This window comes from Pygocentrus nattereri, chromosome 7 (assembly GCF_015220715.1).
Source record: "Pygocentrus nattereri isolate fPygNat1 chromosome 7, fPygNat1.pri, whole genome shotgun sequence".
NCBI lineage: Eukaryota > Metazoa > Chordata > Actinopteri > Characiformes > Serrasalmidae > Pygocentrus > Pygocentrus nattereri.
The window spans coordinates 46,956,542-46,977,817 of record NC_051217.1 but is presented as its reverse complement, the minus strand read 5'-3'; the positions used below and the strand labels follow the sequence as shown (position 1 = coordinate 46,977,817).

The following is a 21,276-nucleotide window of genomic DNA, read 5'->3' as shown; positions in this document are numbered from 1 at the left end:
AGCGTGTGGTCTCACCCGTCATCCTCTGTCTGCTTGTGGACGTAGGAGAGTATATCTGCGGCGCGACCGGTTCCCTCACAGACCACCACAGGTACAGGGGGGGTCTCCTGCAGGTACTCCAGAACAGTCAGAATCACATTCGGACCGCCCTCAAAGATCAGGGCCACCACCGGCACTCCCTGACCGATACCTGCGCGCACCAAAGACGGTCTGTTAGTGAGGATATGTCACCATCCAGGTAGCCAGGTAAGCGCGGGCTCATTCGTCACAGATGGGACGTCAGTAAGGTTGGGCGCACACAGCATCACACACTCAACGTCAGTCTGTCACAGAATGTCTCGTCTTTTGGTCGTGGGGGCACTCACACTAGACCACAAGGCAAAGCGAGTGTATAACACACACAGTACACACAAGGTTCGGCTACGAATCGGAACTCAAACTCCCAGATCTCTTCAGACCACGACACGCAGAGCTGGACCTGTTGTGCTTTTCCGTGCAAGAACCTGGGGATTAATATGTGGTGAGAAAGGCTGATATTACAGTGAGAGCTGGAGAAATCTCTCAATACAGACTGGCAGCGGAGCTGAAGCTGTAAAGAGAGTGACCTGATGACTGGATCAGCTCTCACTGTGATATCAGCCTCTCTCACCACATATTAATCCCCAGCTTATTACACATAAAAGCCCGAACAGGTCCAGTAAGTTCAGCTCTGTGTGTCACGTTTGATCTGAGAAGATCTGGGAGCTTGAGTTCCGATTCGTAGCCGAAACTCGTTACACGTGTTACACTCTCTCTTTGCCTTGTGGGAAGTCTATGTAATGGCCTGTCTGTGTGTGTGTGTGTGTGTGTGTGTGTGTGTGTGTGTGTGTGTGTGTGTGTGTGTGAGAGAGAGCGTACGAGCATGAATCCTCTGCAGGTTAATGTGTTTCTCCAGCTCTCTCCGCAGATTAACCTCCGCTCCATACTTCCCCACAGTGCCATCGTCCACCAGGATAAAGTGAGAGTGCAGGTTATTCAGCACGTTCAGCTTACTAAGAGGGTTCAGCAGCGTCTGGTAGGGGGCTACCACCTGCACGCACACACACACACACACACACACACACACACACACACACACAATCACAAAAGGGTATAAAAGTTTCTAAAAACACAATTTTTTCCGTTAAACTTCAATGTAGAAACAACTGGAGAAGAAAAGTCTTTTCTTTACAGCTTTGAAAGACAGACAGACGCAGAAAGACAAACACACGGAACAACAGAATGATGGTAAACAGACAGACAGACGGATACAGAGGGATCAGTTCTTTACTGATGCCGGAGGGGAAATGTGAGTGCTGTTTGCTCCACACACAGACGCAGCACTGCGTATTTATGTGGGCAGTAAGTGTGAAACACTTTGCTAACAATGCATAATCTGTTAATCCCCTTTCACCCTGCACTTCAGCAGTCAGGACCCCCACAGGACCCCCACAGGACCGGTGGTGGATCATTCTCAGCACTGTAGTTACATGGAGGTGTTTAAAAACTCCAGCAGCACTGTGTCTGATCCACTCACAACAGCGCAACACACACACACACACACACACACACACACACACATATATTTCCAAAAGTATTCGGTCGTCTGGCTTCACACGCATATGAACTTGAGTGAATCCCATTCTTAATCCATAGGGTTTAATATGATGTCGGCCCACCCTTTGCAGCTATAACAGCTTCAACTCTTCTGGGAAGGCTTTCCACAAGGGTTAGGAGTGTTTATGGGAATTTTTGACCGTTCTTCCAGAAGCACATTTGTGTGGTCAGACACTGATGTTGGACGAGAAGGCCTGGCTCACAGTCTCCACTCTAATTCATCCCAAAGGTGTTCTATGGGGTTGAGGTCAGGACTCTGTGCAGGCCAGTCAAGTTCTTCCACACCAAACTGGCTCATCCACGTCTTTATGGACCTGCTTTGTGCACTGGTGGGCAGTCATGTTGGAGCAGGAAGGGGCCGTCCCCAAACTGTTCCCACAAAGTTGGGAGCGTGAAATTGTCCAGGATCTCTTGGTGCTGAAGCATAGGTGCTTGGTTTTCTACACCTGTGGCCATGGAAGTGATTGGAATACCTGAATTCAATGATTTGGATGAGTGAGTGAATACTTTTGGAATATAGTGTATATTAGGAGTGGGAATCTCTAGCCACCTTGTGATTCGATTCAATCTTGATGCACCTTTTTTTCTGCACTGGAGGACTTTGTACCTAGCAAAGTATGTGTAATGATCCATAATGTATTTATATCTTTTATTAATAAAACAAATGGAAGTGATGTGGTGAGTGAACTAGAAGGTCCTCAGTCACTGCGTTTGTTTGGAGAACATGAGATGCTGCTGCCAGTCGTCTGAGACAAAATGCGCAGTTACGGTGAGATAAGATCCAGTGGGGCAGTAGACGTTACATCTGTCCCACCCGTTTTCTCCTATATTTGATTTTGTAACTTTGATTTTGGTCTCGTTGCAGAGAGCGGGGGTCTCCGTGTCAGTAAGATATCTTAGAGAAGGAACGCTGCATCTCAGCTCCAAACTGTGCAACATGGGGCGAAAGCCCTGGTTCTCAACAACTGAGAACTGGTGTGCGACTGCAGGTCACACAGTAACACAGAGGCCGAGCTAGTTACCAACAAAAAGACAAAGAGAGAGATTTAAGACGAACATGTGGAGACGAATGGACTTCAAAGTAAAAAGTTGTGAAGCTGAAGTCAGCTTCTCGTTCAAATTGGCCCGTTCCACCTTAAACTGTGCCACATTTACATTCTGGTACCTCAGGCAGAATTTAAGGTGGAATGGGAAAATTCGAACAAGTGAGGCAATGAGAAGTGACTTCAGTTTCGTAAAACAGCTGAACGTTAAGAGACATTTTACAAGACACTCTTCAGTTACCAGTTAAATTTCACACTGATTATAAAATCCTATTACTGACCTATAAAGCTCTAAACGGACTCGCCCCTCAGTACCTGAGTGAACTTCTCTCCCACTATGAACCATCACGCCTACTTAGATCACAAGGTGCTGCTCACTACTGGTACCTAGAACTAATAAAGCTCCATCAGGGGGCGGAGCTTCTCATACAAAGCCCCCCAGCTCTGGAATAATCTTCCTGCTAATGTTCGGGACTCAAACTCAGCCTCAGCCTTTAAGTCTAGGCTAAAAATAAAATCTAATCAAATTTATTTGTAGCAATTTTTACAACTGATGTCACAAAGCAGCTTCACAGAATTCCAGAAAAGACAAAGTTTTAACATGAATGTAAAACCCTGAGGTGAGCAAGCCAGGGGCGACGGTGTTGGTGCTAGATCTGAGGTGTTGGTGCTAGATCTGAGGTGTTGGTGCTAGATCTGAGGTGTTGGTGCTAGATCTGAGGTGTTGGTGCTAGATCTGAGGTGTTGGTGCTATCATCTGAATACAGATATATGTTGATTAGGTTGTTTAAACGTCTGATTGAGTTTTTCTACGATTAAGTTTAGTTTTAATTCGGGGCAAAGACACAGTCTCAATAAAGATGAACCTGGGTGACGCCTCAAGGCGGTTTGCAGGCGGTCGGTTTAGCCTGTCTGTCTGCTTACTTGTTAAGTGGAGCCTTTAGTAATTAGTGTTTCCTGTTGGATAAAAGGTGCAGATCTGGGGTTCCTGGTCGTAGAGTATGATGGTAACTGGGAGTGCTGGTGCCGTCGCCCCGCTGCCTCACTCACTCACTCAGGTTTGTTGACGGTGGTGTGGAGGGGCGCCGACGTCTCAGGGAGCCTCATGACTCTGTTACCTTTCTTGTTTCTCCCTCTTAGTGAGGCTGTAATAACGAGACCTGCCGGAGTCTCCGCTGCTCTGTTGACCCTGTGATCTGTGGTCAGTCACCCTTTACAGAACTGACCCTGTGTTTTCTTCCTTTCTCTGCCGAGCTGATCAGCTGCCCATCCTGTGCGTCTGATGCTGTTCCTTCTTCTGCCTTGATCAGGCGCCACTGCTCGCCAGCCTTCTGGACCGGCTTGACCACCATTGAGCTTCATGCTGTACAACGCTGTGCAGTCCTCACCCTTGAGGTTTGAACTGACCCTCCCGATGATGCTGCTGCTGCATAAACTAAAACTAATATAATTAACAAGCGTTCTGCCTGTTTTTCCCACTTTGTACTATAATACTTCATACCAACGATGTTTGCTGTCCGGTGTCGACCAGATGAGGACGGGTTCCCCTTTTTAGTCTTGGTTCCTCTCAAGGTTTCTTCCTTTTGCTCTTAGGGAGTTTTCCTTGCCACTGTCACCACTAGTGACACTCATGGGGGCTCAGACCCAGATTTCTCTGTAAAGCTTTGTGACACCACCTGTTGTAAAAAAGGGCTGTACAGATAAACTTTGACTTGACTTGAGACACACTGCACGTAAAATGTTTGTGGGTTAAAAGGACAAAATGTCTCATTTGAGTTGTGACTCCTGATCTAACCTGCATGCACTGTTCACATAAACAGACACATCACTGAATACAGTACATATATTTACACACACACACACCCAAACACACACATATACAGTCATACACACACACCCACCCACCCACACACACACATATACAGTCATACACACACACCCACCCACCCACACACACACATATACAGTCATACACACACACACCCACATACAGTCATACACACACACACCCACCCACCCACCCACACACACACACATATACAGGCCATACACACACACACACGACACAAACACATTCAGTAATAAGACAGACAGACAGAGGGAGAGTGAACCGCAGGTGAATGTGTGTTAGAGCGCTATAAAAAGCCTCACATCTCTTCCGATAAGATCGTTCCTGTTTTCAATCACACCCCAGGGGGCGATCCCGATGGTGCAGATTTTCCGAGCGGATCGGGACGAGTGCTCTTTCAGCGCATCACCCACATGCTTCGCCACACCTGGAAAGAAAAAAAAAAAAAACACTAAATCCCCACAGCTCTATTTCTGAATAACGCACTAAATCCCCGCAGCTCTATTTCTGAATAACGCACTAAATCCCCGCAGCTCTATTTCTGAATAACGCACTAAATCCCCGCAGCTCTATTTCTGAATAACGCACTAAATCCCCGCAGCTCTATTTCTGAATAACGCACTAAATCCCCGCAGCTCTATTTCTGAATAACGCACTAAATCCCCGCAGCTCTATTTCTGAATAACGCACTAAATCCCCGCAGCTCTATTTCTGAATAACGCACTAAATCCCCGCAGCTCTATTTCTGAATAACGCACTAAATCACCACAGCTCTATTTCTGAATAACGCACTAAATCCCCGCAGCTCTATTTCTGAATAACGCACTAAATCCCCGCAGCTCTATTTCTGAATAACGCACTAAATCCCCACAGCTCTATTTCTGAATAACGCACTAAATCACCACAGCTCTATTTCTGAACAACGCACTAAATCCCCGCAGCTCTATTTCTGAACAACGCACTAAATCCCCGCAGCTCTATTTCTGAATAACGCACTAAATCCCCACAGCTCTATTTCTGAATAACGCACTAAATCACCACAGCTCTATTTCTGAATAACGCACTAAATCCCCGCAGCTCTATTTCTGAACAACGCACTAAATCCCCGCAGCTCTATTTCTGAACAACGCACTAAATCCCCGCAGCTCTATTTCTGAATAACGCACTAAATCCCCGCAGCTCTATTTCTGAATAACGCACTAAATCCCCGCAGCTCTATTTCTGAATAACGCACTAAATCCCCGCAGCTCTATTTCTGAATAACGCACTAAATCCCCGCAGCTCTATTTCTGAATAACGCACTAAATCCCCGCAGCTCTATTTCTGAATAACGCACTAAATCCCCACAGCTCTATTTCTGAATAACGCACTAAATCACCACAGCTCTATTTCTGAATAACGCACTAAATCCCCGCAGCTCTATTTCTGAATAACGCACTAAATCCCCGCAGCTCTATTTCTGAATAACGCACTAAATCCCCACAGCTCTATTTCTGAATAACGCACTAAATCACCACAGCTCTATTTCTGAATAACGCACTAAATCCCCGCAGCTCTATTTCTGAACAACGCACTAAATCCCCGCAGCTCTATTTCTGAATAACGCACTAAATCCCCACAGCTCTATTTCTGAATAACGCACTAAATCACCACAGCTCTATTTCTGAATAACGCACTAAATCCCCGCAGCTCTATTTCTGAACAACGCACTAAATCCCCGCAGCTCTATTTCTGAACAACGCACTAAATCCCCACAGCTCTATTTCTGAATAACGCACTAAATCCCCGCAGCTCTATTTCTGAACAACGCACTAAATCCCCGCAGCTCTATTTCTGAATAACGCACTAAATCCCCACAGCTCTATTTCTGAACAACGCGCTAAATCCCCGCAGCTCTATTTCTGAACAACGCGCTAAATCCCCACAGCTCTATTTCTGAATAACGCACTAAATCACCGCAGCTCTATTTCTGAATAACGCACTAAATCACCACAGCTCTATTTCTGAATAACGCACTAAATCCCCGCAGCTCTATTTCTGAATAACGCACTAAATCCCCACAGCTCTATTTCTGAATAACGCACTAAATCCCCACAGCTCTATTTCTGAATAACGCACTAAATCACCACAGCTCTATTTCTGAATAACGCACTAAATCCCCACAGCTCTATTTCTGAACAACGCACTAAATCACCGCAGCTCTATTTCTGAATAACGCACTAAATCACCACAGCTCTATTTCTGAATAACGCACTAAATCCCCGCAGCTCTATTTCTGAACAACGCACTAAATCGTCGCAGCTCTATTTCTGAATAACGCACTAAATCCCCACAGCTCTATTTCTGAATAACGCACTAAATCCCCGCAGCTCTATTTCTGAATAACGCACTAAATCCCCGCAGCTCTATTTCTGAACAACGCACTAAATCCCCGCAGCTCTATTTCTGAATAACGCACTAAATCACCACAGCTCTATTTCTGAATAACGCACTAAATCCCCGCAGCTCTATTTCTGAACAACGCACTAAATCGTCGCAGCTCTATTTCTGAATAACGCACTAAATCCCCACAGCTCTATTTCTGAACAACGCACTAAATCCCCGCAGCTCTATTTCTGAATAACGCACTAAATCGTCGCAGCTCTATTTCTGAATAACGCACTAAATCACCACAGCTCTATTTCTGAATAACGCGCTAAATCCCCGCAGCTCTATTTCTGAATAACGCACTAAATCACCGCAGCTCTATTTCTGAATAACGCACTAAATCACCACAGCTCTATTTCTGAACAACGCACTAAATCCCCGCAGCTCTATTTACTCTAAACCATTGCAGCTCTATTCTGTAAAAACTCTTTAAAACGCTCCATCATTACTGCACTGTTTGTGTCCTGCTGACCAAGGAGGAATTAGCCGTTGATGACCGTAATGTTTGTTTTTGGTCTGAGGAGAAATCACTGGTGTTAGGGTGTAATGCAATCCCTGCATGTGCATCAGCCCTGAGATTTAGAGCTAGGCCGTGTGTTTAGTTTGCATGTCTGCAAATAATAATGATGTTTAATGCCCTCATAATTAAAGCTCTGAATAGCTGTCATTATGTCTGTGTGTGTATAATCTCTCACACACCCCACACACCCTGCTCTTCATGATGTGGTGCACATCTGTCTGTCAAGGTTCTTGATAAGGCTGCGTGTTCTCAGCCACGTCATGATGTAATACATCTCACGATACGCCACAGTGATAAAACACTCAGGCTGTTCTGGCGTTTCTTTAACTCTGTTTTAAAAACGTCAAAGAATTCATTACAATACAATCATTACAATTACAATTTGCACGCTTTGCATGGTGAGATACTTCTTCAGATTGATGGAGAACGTCTTCCATGCTGTAAATGGGTTTATACTGCACCAAAAAGGGTTCTGCTATAGTTACAATGACAAGCTTGTAAATAATAGTAGAACCCATGTTGATGCAAGACGATTTACAGATCACTGAAAGCTTTGATCTCTGAGAGAGAGGAGAACATCAAGCTGCTTCAGATCTGAAAACATCCACAGGTGTTTCTGTCCATCCTTCCACTGTGAGAAGACCACTCAGCGCTGTGGGTCTGAAAGGACGTGTAGCTGATCAAGAAGAACCTCACTGAGAAAAGGAGACGGACACATCAAACAAAGAAGCTGGACGATGGACTGACCGCCCCAGAGTCCAGACCTCAGCACCACTGAATGGGTTTGATTACTTCAGAAAATCATCAACCAGCTTCTCAGACTGAGCTTTAGAGGCATGTCTGCAGGTTCTTAGAGGAGCTGAAAGTGAGTCTCCTGAGAAAAACGCTTCAAGAATGCTGCTGCTTCACTCTTCCTCACAGTAACTGAGATCTTCCTCGTCTCCTCTTCTGTAGAGTCTCTAATCTAGTGCGGTTCTGCGCTCTTCCTCACAGTAACTGAGATCTTCCTCGTCTCCTCTTCTGTAGAGTCTCTGTTCTAGTGCGGTTCTGCGCTCTTCCTCACGGTAACTGAGATCTTCCTCGTCTCCTCTTCTGTAGAGTCTCTGTTCTAGTGCGGTTCTGCGCTCTTCCTCACAGTAACTGAGATCTTCCTCATCTCCTCTTCTGTAGAGTCTCTGTTCTAGTGCGGTTCTGCGCTCTTCCTCACAGTAACTGAGATCTTCCTCGTCTCCTCTTCTGTAGAGTCTCTGTTCTAGTGCGGTTCTGCGCTCTTCCTCACAGTAACTGAGATCTTCCTCGTCTCCTCTTCTGTAGAGTCTCTGTTCTAGTGCGGTTCTGCGTCTTCCTCACAGTAACTGAGATCTTCCTCGTCTCCTCTTCTGTAGAGTCTCTGTTCTAGTGCGGTTCTGCGCTCTTCCTCACAGTAACTGAGATCTTCCTCGTCTCCTCTTCTGTAGAGTCTCTGTTCTAGTGCGGTTCTGCGTCTTCCTCACAGTAACTGAGATCTTCCTCGTCTCCTCTTCTGTAGAGTCTCTGTTCTAGTGCGGTTCTGCGCTCTTCCTCACAGTAACTGAGATCTTCCTCGTCTCCTCTTCGGTCTTCAGCGTGAGGAATGAGGAACAGTCTCTCTTCACTCCAACCTCTTGGGAAATTGGGCGAGTTTTCCGGTTTTCAGATCTGCTGCAGCTCATTGGAAAGTTTTCAGGGGAATCTGTGCCAAGTTACGGTTTCTAGGCTATGAAGGACCAACTGGATGAGCCTGTCTGCTACAGCGCCACCCTGAGGCAGAGCAGCGCTGCAGCTCTAGTTAGTTAAGACCACCAGAGACAGAAGCTGATTGTGGGGGAGCAGATAAACTATCAGCTTCACTGAATCTGGATTTCAGCATCTACTTTATTTTACAATGTAATTTGGAGACATTTAAGACATTCAGAGGGTCCAAGAGGTTAATAAGGGGGTCCCAGACCCCCCAAGAACCCCTGTATTTCACGTCTTTACAGTAGATGAGATGATCTTACACTTGTGTGTGTGTGAGTGTGTGTCTTGCCTGTGTTGACACCCCCGGTGAGAATCCAGGCTCCAGTGGTTACAGCTGCTTTAATGAGCCCTTTGCCCACCACCTGTTTGATCCGTGGGTGAAGCTCGAAGTTCTGGATCCCTCCGTGCACAGAGATGACAATTTTGGGAAGCTCCATCTGCCATTCCTTCAGCATCAGCCTCAGGATCGCCTCGGGCCGCGAATCGTGGGACAGCCTTACATACTGCATGTGCGCACACACACACACACACACACACACACATTTTCAGCACACAACCACAGCATAGTGTAGGACTGTGATTTGGTTTGTGAGTGTATCTGCCAGCAAGGATAATTTCTAGACTTTAACACTTAAATAATCTGAAATAATCTAAAAACCGTTTTTATTTATTAGGAAAAAAGTAGCAAGTCAGTTAATACAGTAACAGCAGCACATCAGCGGGCAAACGCACATCCTCCTCCATAATTCCACTGATCTCTTTACAGCAGTGGGAATAAGGCAGCCTACAACACACATATAGACACTTTATTTACCACCCAGAACCACCAGAGAACCTACACGAGTCTTCTGAGCTTATATGGAATGTTGATGATGGAAAACAGTGGAAAATCTGCAATAATCAGTTTTCTTTGGGGACTATTTTGCCGCACAGCGCCCTGCATGTCTCCCTCCACCATGAATGGAGTTGAAGTTCTCTAAACTCTCATAAAACAGTGTCTCAGTCATCAGGCAGTGAATTCAGAACCAGTTCATGTAGGAACTTTCTGTAGGAGCTTTTAGAGGGACGTCTGGTTCCTATCACCACCACTGTGAGGAGCTTTTAGAGGGAGACGTCTGGTTCCCATCACCACCACTGTGAGGAGCTTTTAGAAGGACGTCTGGTTCCCATCACCACCACTGTGAGGAGCTTTTAGAGGGGGACGTCTGGTTCCCATCACCACCACTGTGAGGAGCTTTTAGAAGGACGTCTGGTTCCCATCACCACCACTGTGAGGAGCTTTTAGAGGGAGACGTCTGGTTCCCATCACCACCACTGTGAGCAGCTCTGACTCTATAACGTGTTTCACGCCAAACCAGTGATCCATGTTCATCTTAACTCCCTCACTATGTAGTAATTACAGTGCTCCACACATCAATGAAAAGAGTTTTATTGTTATATGAGTGTGTGTTTCATCCTGTGGCGCAGGTTTCATCACTTATGACTTATTTCCAGATTAATGAAGTACGTCACGCATCCGATACATCAGCCCGCCGGTCAACACCACCATCTGTGTGTGTGTGTGTGTGTGTGTGTGTGTACCTTGGCTCTGTAGGAGTGTGACCCCCCCTGGAAGTTGATGACGCCGTAGGCATCAGTGGGACTGTGCTCTGTGTGTTTCTCCACGCTCCACTCCTCCTGCGGCGGCTGCGCCTCCCCGAACTTCACATCTGAGTATTTCATCGCCAGACTGGCAGTGAAGCCCACATGCTGCCGGACCAGCCGGCCGCAGCAGCACCTGCGCGCGTGCACACACACACACACACACACACACACTTCACTCTACACTCTTCCAAGACGTACGCATGCATGTTCACAGTGCCGATACGCAGTCTGAAAATTCAATGCTTTCCGAGGAACTAATAACGGAAAACTATGATCTCCGTCCCACAGCGGTGCACACAGACCGCTGCAAGACTGAATGCACATTTATTTCATTCAGCGGTCAGTTTCTGACTGCAGGACATCAGTCAGCTGGACACCTGCCGCTGGTGGACAGTTCTGAAGTAATGTATTGTACGTGATGACCTTTCTTTAGGCATCATCTCAGAATGTAGCATGGCTAAAAATGAGCGGTGAGAGACATAATGATCTTATATTTATTTTAACAGCATTGTTTGAAGTATTTGCAGAAAACCTGCTGTACCTGCTGTATTTTATATATATATTCTTTAATTCTGAGTAGAACACAACACTGACATTCCCACATTCCAGGATGAGAGCTGTGTCTGCGTGAACCTCTTTGACAGATATGATGGAACGCCAGCCTACACTGTGGCTCTCAGTCAGTGGAAGACTGGACTACAGTGGACAGGACGTCTCTCGGAGAGACCGCAGTACAGCTGACAGGACTGACGCGGTTACTGAGGCAGGAAGGAAAGTATTCATAAATATATGTAACTGGCTCATTGCAAGAAGGTGACGGGACTTAAGTCGGTGTTTATCTTTCCCTTAACTTGTACTTTATGGAAAGAGGTCATGTGTTTACTTGTTTACCCTCACAGGTCTGACACTGTCTGAGGGCTGCCAATAATCTAGGCCCACTATCGAAATGCTCTGCTGTCTAACTGCTGTGTTCCAAATGCCTGCTGTCATTCTCTAATTGGTTGGTTTTTTAATAATTAATTAATTACCCCAAATTATTTACTTATTTAAATAATTACTTATAGTTATTTGTTTTCTGTGTGTTTGCTTAACACTTGTTTGCTCTTCGATGCTTTATTGGCCATAATTGTAACTGTTTAACTGCAAAAACTCAATAAATATAATATTTAAAATAAATTTTAAAAAAGAGCTCCTCCCCCAAAACAAGCCCAGAATCGGTCCTGGGTGTGGACAAAGAGCCCTCCCACTCACCTGACCAGCTGCTGGCAGATCTGGCATCCTGGAAGGCATCTGTAGAGAAGAAGGGAGAAAATAATGAGCGGCACTGATCCACCGGCTAAAACTACTCATGGAATGATGCAGCTGCAGAAACCTCTACGTATCATCATCTCCCTCTCATGCAGAGGTCAGAGCCAAATGTCTGGACACACTCACTCATATTTTACTGCACTGCACACTGTAGCACTAAAGTCCATCACAAACGTTACCTTGAGTCCTTCGGAATTCAACAGGCTGATTTTGTTACTGTGCCTTTCAGGCTGATATATGCAAATGAGCTCTGTTCTGACTGGCTACTTTGATCTGGGCTGGAAACTACAGACATCAGACTGAGACAGCAGCCCTTTCTCTCAGCCACTGCGTCGTCACATCCGGCTGTAAACAGCACCGTTATCGAACTTCCGCCTGCAGCCTCGGACAGAGTGGCAGGAGAGAGCTGCCAGTTTTCGGCCTCAGTGCGGCTGACAGCAGAGCAGCTGGCGTGTCTGGCAGTTCCTCCAACTCCCGGACACGCCAGGCAAGTCTGATATGGCTAAAACGGCGAGCGGCAGCGGCGAGGAGTCTGTTTCTCAGGGTTTCTGACCAAACCTCAGGGATGACCAGCACCAGGACTGTAAACACGCCGGTGAATAAATATCTCTGTTGGAGCTCAGGAGCAATTCTAATCACGCAGTGGAGTAAATCTGCCCTGCCGTTCAGCCCACGTCCACTCTCCCGGTCAGTCACCTCTCGAACAGAGAGGCATGACGAGCCCCTTTCAGCCAGTGCTCCGGTGAGGCTGTTTGGTTTAATTGTTGGTGTTTTGAGGAACGCAGCAATGATTCCGGGCCGAATCAGCCATTCTGCGTCTGGAAGCCGTTTAACGCTACTATTCCCTCTTCCGCATGAACAAACAAGGAAGTGTGAGAAATTTTGCACAGGCCATCAGAGCTTGCATAAATACATATGCAGTAGTTTTCCATGATATGGGCCCTTTAAAGCTGCGCTATTATAGCATAGCGGTCATCTGGAGACGGACGTGACCTCTCTCTCAAAGCTGGCGTGTGATTAGCGCCCTCCGCGGCATTGAGCTTTATCTGCAGAGATAAGGACGAGGAGCCTGGAGACGCAGCCGCCCTGCAGAATCACAGGAAGCCATCAGAGTTACAACACAAACAGGAAGATCTCATCCAGCGGCAAACAGTAACTCATAACTCCAAATGGAACAGAGGAAAACTGACGGAGAGTTTCAGCTCAGTTAGAGACGGAACGGAGAACCGGCGTTAATCACAAACTCGACCTGATTAGAGATACGAGAGAGAGAGAGTGAGAGAGAGAGAGAGAGAGAGTGTAAGTGAGCGAGAGAGAGAGAGAGAGAGAGAGAGAGAGAGAGAGAGAGAGAGAGAGAGAGAGAGAGAGAGAGAGTGTAAGTGAGCGAGTGAGAGAGCGACTGAGTGAACGAAAGAGTGAGTGAGCAATAGAGTGAGCGAGAGAGCGACTGACAGAGAGAGAGTGAGTGAGTGAGTGAGAGTGCGAGCGAGTGAGTGAACAAAAGAGTGAGTGAGCAATAGAGTGAGTGAGAGCGAGTGAGTGAGTGAGAGAGCGAGCGAGAGTAAGAGAGTGAGTGAGAAAGCAAGTGAGTGAGTGAGAGAGCGACTGACTGACTGAGTGAGTGAGTGAGCAATAGAGTGAGTGAGAGAGAGAGTGAGCGAGAGAGCGAGCGAGTGAGCGAGAGAGCGACTGACTGACTGAGTGAGTGAGTGAGCAATAGAGTGAGTGAGAGAGAGAGTGAGCGAGAGAGCGAGCGAGAGAGCGAGAGAGCGAGTAACTAGGCAGCAGGCAGTCAGCATGGACAGCGCTCTGCATTGGCCAATCAGCACACAGATTTCAGACCGAGAGCCGATCAGAACACGGAGATCTGTGCGATATGAGGCACATTCCTGTGCGTGTGCAGACTTCTCCGGACTCCACTCAGGAATGCTGGAGTAAATCTGCTCCCTCCTGCTTCCCACCACGTTACACCACAGCGGCCGCTGTGAAAGCCACAGCCTGCTGATCCTGAACTGCACTCCAGTTTCAGCCCTGCAGCTCATAGGGCTGATCGATTACCTCATTAATTCATAATCACAATTATCGTGGTCAACACTGAGATCACGACTTCAACTAAGAACCTTTTTAAAAAGATATTGTCTTTTTAACAGTGGCTTTAAATATAAAATTCAACTAGAAATGTGAACAATAAGAGCAGAAAAGATGAAGATAACGGCACATAAAACACAATGAAATAAGATCAACTCTGCGGCAGGACACATCTAAAGGAAAGCGCTCGCACTCGGCCTGACGATCGGAGGAAAAGCTCATTCAGAACAGAATCTGTCCATGTAAACACCTCGATCGGAACGGTCCAGCCCGAGTCTTTCCTGAAAACAGCTTCTACCCGATTGTTTGAGGTGGGTAATTGATCTGTAACGTAGAAGAAGCCTGTATCCGATTACTTTCCCTATCGGAAAGCTGAGGTCCGTTCTACGCGTGTGGGTTGGCATCGTAACGGAAGTATCAGAGAAATGACTGAACGTTTTGCAGAACTATCGCTTTAACTCAGCTCAGCTTCATGTATTGCTGTTACAGAGCACCAGCTGTCCTCACTCCAAAGGTGCGGGGGTTCCTGGAGTTCTACGAGCTCATACAGGTGTGCATGTGGGTGTGTACGTACCTGTGAGGGTCCTTTGACACCGGCCGTATGTAGACACATTCCCTCTTGGTGAAAGTGCTTTCTATCCAGGATTTCTGGGACTGCAGAAGGAGAGAGAGAGAGAGAGAGAGAGAGAGAGAGAGAGAGAGAGAGAGAGAGAGAGAGAGAGAGAGAGAGAGAGAGAGAGAGAGAGAGAGAATCAAAATGAAACCATGAAACCAGACAGTATCATAACCCCCGTGTGAGGCTGACCTGTTGGAGCAGGTCTCCCCAGTCGAGCTCATGTAGATCTGCCTCAGCGCAGCGCTCAGCTCCACTCATGACCTCATGAACACACTGACGGGTTGAGGAGGTGTTCAGGAGCTCATGGAGGGCAGAAGAACCAGAGCTGGATCTTCAGGAGCAGTAAGCACTAAGCATGGCTGCAGGCTGGAGAAGGTGGAGCTGGAGAATCTCCTTCAGGCTAAGCATTCCCGCCACTCCCACCTCATCCAGACTGACGACAGGAAGCGAGCTTTCAGTTTTAGGGTTTGTTTCGTCACAGCACAGCACAGCAGGCACTAAAAAAGGTTCTACTGGAGAACTTTTACTGACCTAACCCAAAGCAGAACTTCAGTTATTACACTGTAAACACATCTCTGATTTCCTCTACATCATGCCCATGGCATCATCTCAGCGTCGCGGTCGTGTTCTATAGAGCACCGAAACAGGTTCTTCTATTGGAACAATCATAACAGAGGAATCTTCCTGGCGCTATACAGAACCATCTGGAGCACATTCTCCATCAGTCTAAAGAACCCTTTTGCAATGCCAAGAACCCTTTAATCATGCAAACAGTTCTTTGAGATTTCATGGTTCTATTTAGCAGAGGTGGGAACAAGCCACTCAAGTCCCGAGTCACTGCTGCACCAGTTCAGGTGGAACTCCAATATGAAGCTATCAAATAAAATATGACTTGGATTTGAGTCTGACTCGAGTCATGAATTTCACACCTCGGTGTAGCGAGAAGATCAGGGGTTCTCAAGCTTTTCCACCTCAAGCTCCACCTATTTATCAGTAGAGGGCATGAAGGCCCACGACATGCGGCGCATCACTGAACATTAAACATCAACAGGTTAGGCCGGGGTGGCCGATACGCTGGCGGCGCCTCACTCAGGCTTTCAAATTCCAACTCGCCCTTTAATTTACTGCTCGTTGCCATAGCTGCGCTAAAGCCAGACACAAAGCACTGCTGTGAAAGCCGCTCTAGCAATCTAGAAGGTTTTCATTTGTCGGTAGAGCCGTTTTGTAGCCTACACTGACTCAGAAGATGAGACCTGTGGAGAGGATCCTCACCATGTTCCACAGGGGGACTGTGGAGAGCATCCTCACCATGTTCCACAGGGGGACTGTGGAGAGCATCCTCACCATGTTCCACAGGGGGACTGTGGAGAGCCTCCTGAGCAGCTGCATCATAGCCTGGTTTGGGAATTGCGCTGCCTCAGACCACAAGACCCTACAGCGTATAGTGAGGACATCTGGGAAGATCATCGGGGTCTCTCTTCCCTCCATCATGGACATTTAAACCACACATTGTATCTGGAAAGCCACCAGCACTGTGGACGCCCCCGTCCATCCCTCACACGGACTTTACTCACTGCTGGTACCGGAGCATCCGTGCCTCCACTGCCAGACTCTGCAACAGCTTTATTCCTCAAGCAATCAGGTTCTTAAACTCACAAGGGCTGAGCTACACCCCCCCCCCCCCCCCCCCTCACACACACACTCACCTCTTTTGCTCTATCTGGAACTTGCTGCTATACAGTGTTTACACACTTCGTTTCCTTGAGTACCGTGTATATCCTCCCTCACGACCTGCTGTACTCGCGTATTCACGATCACAGCATATTAAATAACCTTTGCACCTTATTCCACACCCTACCTCAAGCCCAGAGATGAGCCGCCGCCGCACTGTCCTGTTTACTGTGTGTGTTTTATTGTATTTATTGTTAGTTTCTAGGTAGTTTTTCTGCAAACTCACGTCGGCACGTTGCACTTTGTTCTGCTTACTCTCTTCCTTGTTGCTCCTTGAGGAACGTAATTTCACTCCACTGTGTACTTAGATGGAATCACGATAAAAGCCTCTGGGCTTGGACTCAATATGAGGTTTCAAATTTAGATTTCAGTCATTTGCCCTCTAATGCTGAATATCAATAAACGCCACTAAAACGCAATTACAAAGTTTCAAAGCTTTAAAAAAAAAAAAGCATGAGGCCTTTTTTCCCGTGAAGGCAGATCACTGGCCTGTCCACTGGATAATGCAGATCTCAAGCCACAAAAGCATGGGCAGAAGTCTGGGTTAGGCGAACTTAGGCTTGCTTCATACCTGGAATCAGGCCGACGGGGGCAAATTAAGCAACGTTTTCACTCGTAAGTAGACGACTCAAACTTGGGGCAGAGTATTTTGCTTCTGGAGACAAGGGGCTTCAAACAGATGCACGACTAGTACCGATGCTTCTTTTCACTGATTTTTATTAGTGTCATCAGCAGCCTGTCTCCTTCTCCTTCCACACTGATGTTGGATGAGAGGGTCTGGCTCACAATCTCCGTTTTAGCTCATCCCAAAGGTGCTGGATGGGGTTGAGGTCAGGACTCCGTCAAGTTCTTCCACACCAAACTCACCCAGCCATGACTTCATGGACCTTGCTTGGTGCACTGGGGCTCAGTCACGCTGGAACAAGAAAGGTTCTTCCCCAAACTGTTCCCCCAGAGTTGGAGGCGTACCGTTGCCAATAATAAGTTAAAGCATTAGGATTTCCCTTCACTGGAACTGAGGGTTCTAAACCAACCCCTGAAAAACAGCTCCATATCATCATCCCCCCTCCACCAAACTTTACAGCTGGCACAGTGCAGTCAGGCAGGTAACGCTCTCCTGGCATTCGCCACCCAGACTCGTCCAGAAGACTGGCAGAAGTGTGATTGGTCATTTCTCAGAATACGGTTTACATCTCTTCCCTCTCAAACAAAGAGGAGTCTGGTCTTGAGTCTGGTGACTTGACTCTCCTCTAAGGAATTTCACCTTTTTATACAGTTAAAGCGGTGTGTTGGTTTGCGCTTCAGCCTGGACAGCATTTCGCTGCTGTCGAACAAAACCTCATCTCTAAAACAGCAACTTTACAGGAGGAGGCAAAAACAGACACACTTCACTTTTAATGTAAGTCAATGGAACCAGACGTCTTTCCCATTTTGGGTTGTTTATTTTGGTCCATTCATCATGAAACTTACACACAATGTAAAGAACAAGCATTTTCAGACTGTTAAAAACTGAAAACGGACAAAAAAAACGGAGATACGAGGTTCTGTTCCCACAGCACAGCGATATAATAAAATAATCACAGCACTTCGTTTCTGCTCTGCTGTGTGCGGCGCATCAAAAACAGGCCCAAAGCGTCTTTTCACGCTTCACGAGTGTGAACGGCTCGGCTACACTAACGCAGGAGCGCTCTGCGCGGGAAACGCCGCGGGGAGAGTGATGCGGCGTGCTTACAGTGGGTGCTGTGAAATTGTGTTTAGGCTACAAAGGGCAGGAATCGCCCACAGCCACACAGCTGGTGGCTAACCCACAGGCTCAGCTCGGCGGCGGCTGTGAGCGCTGACGGTCCTGCAAACAGTCAGAAACAAACCTTTACAGATCTGCTGACTGTTCACTCCTCCAGTTCACTCTCGGGCTTCTCCACGCAGACTCACCAACATACCCGGCCCCAGACGTCTCGGGTCATGCAGTAACAGCAGCGCACCGTGTGTTTATGTGCTTTGTCTTGTTGAAAATAGTGCTTGTAGTCACTTTCCAGCCACTGCAGACTAAACGCACACTTTCCAGCATTCTGACTAAACTGAGCGTGACTGTGACGTTCAGCCTGAACTTCAACTCCATTCATGGTGGAGGGAGACATGCAGGGCGCTGTGCGGCAAAATAGTCCCCAAAGAAAACTCATTATTCCAGATTTTCCACTGTTTTCCATCATCAACATTCCATATAAGCTCAGAAGACCCGTGTAGGTTCTCTGGAGGTTCTGGATGGTAAATAAAGTGTCTATATCTGTGTTGTAGTCATGGCGACGCCTGGTTCCCATCACCACCACTGTAAAGACGTCTGGACCGTTTCACTCCAAACCCTCTGAATCACTTTTCAGCTCACACACTCAATTACGGGGGAATTCTGAAAAATTGGTGGTATTCCTCTTTAATGTTTGTGTTTAGACCCTGAAATAGAAATGAATATGGAAACTGAAGATCATGCTCTCCATGAATTTTGATTACGGTTTTGGTGGATTGATTTAGGCCCCTTTTATTTCCAGATCCAGGTTACTGTTCTCCTCCAAGCGTGTTGAGCTCCCAGAATGTTGTGTTAGCAGCCAGAACCCTGAACCCACGGCTCTACAAAGAACCCAGAACCCACGGCTCTACACAGAACCCAGAACCCACGGCTCTACACAGAACCCAGAACTCATGGCTCTACACAGAACCCAGAACCTTTCCCTTTACTAAAGAACCCCTGAAGAGTGCTGCTGACACCCACAGCACTAACACCAGGCTTGTTTTCGAGCCGGCAGCGCTGGTGAGCGCTCCACGGCTGCGAGGCGTGAGACTGGAACAGGGTTTAAAACTCTGTTTGTTCCCCTAATTAAGTCCACACTCTCACCTACGCTCAGCCTGAGCACGGCTCTCCTCACGATGAGGTCACGTCTGGTCCTCAGACTGCGACACCGATCTGCTCGAGATCAGGCAGGAAGGCAGAGCGCACTGGGACGGGAATCCAGAACCAGTAAACCGGTCAGTAATAAGCTCCTGGACCAGCAGCGCTGCTAACAGCATGCATGTCACGTTAGTTCATCCTGCATAGCTGCTACTTTCAGATGGTTGATGGCATCTGGATCAGTGGGGTGGGCGCTCTGCCCTGCTCCGTGTGATGAGAGCATTCCTCTGACCACCTTAACCATTCCAAACGCCGAGCTCAATTCTGCGCTCCGGACAGGGCTAAAAGGATCAGACGCTCAAACGTGTCGGCTCACTTTACCACGTTTACGCAGCGAAAAGCCACGTATGTAAAGTGATAGTCGGGCGCAAATACTAAGAACCTCACGAAACGGAAGTTAAACCGTTATAAACGCTGTAAATCTGATGGCTTTAGTAAAGCGGCTGCGGCTGCTGCTGCGGCGTCCTCAGGGTAGTCAGGCTTCCAGCATTCGGACTAACTGCAGCGCATATTCATAAAACTCTCGGCAGGATGTTCTGGTGGCTTAAACCACCTCATCAAAAATGCTTCCAGCATTAAAACTACGGCGCTGAAGTCGGTTTCTTATCCGCCAGCTGCTTGTTCCTCCCCGTTCCACCTTAAACGGTGCAGCAGTCACATGCAGGCGCCCAGGCGTTACAAGAACTGCTGCACCATTCAAGGTGGAACGGGAAAATCACAAGAAGCCAACTTCAGCCTCGTGCAGGTAGGAGAGGCTGATCATCCAAATGTCTTCATCAGAAAATGTTTTAATGTTCAGCAGTAAAACGATAATGGGAGTATTCTGAGAGGATAAATCAGCCGGAATATTGATTGTGCTTGTTTTTGCATCACATTAAGGAGAGGAGCATCAATAAGAGTAGCGACAGGTATCGGTATCGACGTCCCTCAGACGTAATCTGATCTGTTTGGTCATCGCTGCTCTAAACTGTGTTTTTTCACAGAAACAACAGAAAGAATTTATCGTGCTGCCCTGCACAGAAATAACCGAGCTCCCGCTCTCGGCTCTGAGGCCTCACTAATCCAGAGCTGGAACGAAACTCCGGCAGGATCAGAGGCTCCTTAATGAAACAAATTCATGTAATCAGAGAAAATCCTGCGTTGGAGGTGCGGGTCCATCGGGGGCTGTTCAGGGGCTCAAATTAACCGGGGCCCAAAGAACCTCTCCGAGCGCTCAGCCAGAAGGATTTACCGCCAAAGAATTTTTAATTAAACTTCAGCTCCTGATACCTGTCCGCTCTCCGGCCCGGCTCACCAGGGCTCCGGCCACGCTCCGGCAAAGTCGAGGGGGGAAGAAAAAGACCCTGAACTCGCTAAACTAGACAGAGTAGAAGCAAAAAGCTCAAAGAAAACAAAAGACAAACTCCTGCAAGATCAGAGCAGCGGGAATCACAATCAATCACAATCAATCACCGCAATAAAACCTTCACAAATCAACTACAACCCGGTTACTCCACTCGCTGGACAAGCCCGCGTCATTCCGCTCAAACCCGCCTTATTCTGCAATGCTTCTCTTTTTACCCTTAATGTGTACATTTATCTTCAGCGCTCCGCCCCACGATCGCGGCACGAACCACAGCTTTATAAACCATTCTTTGACAGTCATTTCCAAAGCAGCGGTGCGGCTAACACTGACGCAAATACTCGCAATAAATAAATAAATAAATAAATAAATAA

The 21,276-nt window shown here is 47.3% G+C and overlaps 1 protein-coding gene across 3 annotated transcripts in view; it reads right to left on the bottom strand.

Annotated features, from left to right (window-relative positions):
- Nucleotides 1-21,276, bottom strand: part of trpm7 (transient receptor potential cation channel, subfamily M, member 7) — an 82,721-nt gene that overhangs the window by 37,341 nt on the left and 24,104 nt on the right. For 2 of the 3 annotated variants that reach the window (XM_017685812.2, XM_017685811.2), the window contains exons 2-8: nucleotides 14,847-14,926; nucleotides 12,128-12,166; nucleotides 10,814-11,009; nucleotides 9,522-9,735; nucleotides 4,830-4,954; nucleotides 898-1,069; nucleotides 16-190 (exon numbers count right to left, since the gene is read on the bottom strand). In XM_017685812.2, coding sequence (XP_017541301.1) covers nucleotides 16-190; nucleotides 898-1,069; nucleotides 4,830-4,954; nucleotides 9,522-9,735; nucleotides 10,814-11,009; nucleotides 12,128-12,166; nucleotides 14,847-14,926 — 1,001 coding nt within the window. Of the gene's footprint in view, nucleotides 1-15; nucleotides 191-897; nucleotides 1,070-4,829; nucleotides 4,955-9,521; nucleotides 9,736-10,813; nucleotides 11,010-12,127; nucleotides 12,167-14,846; nucleotides 14,927-21,188; nucleotides 21,193-21,276 lie in introns of all 3 variants that reach the window. The other variant, XM_017685813.2, reaches the window with a different exon arrangement.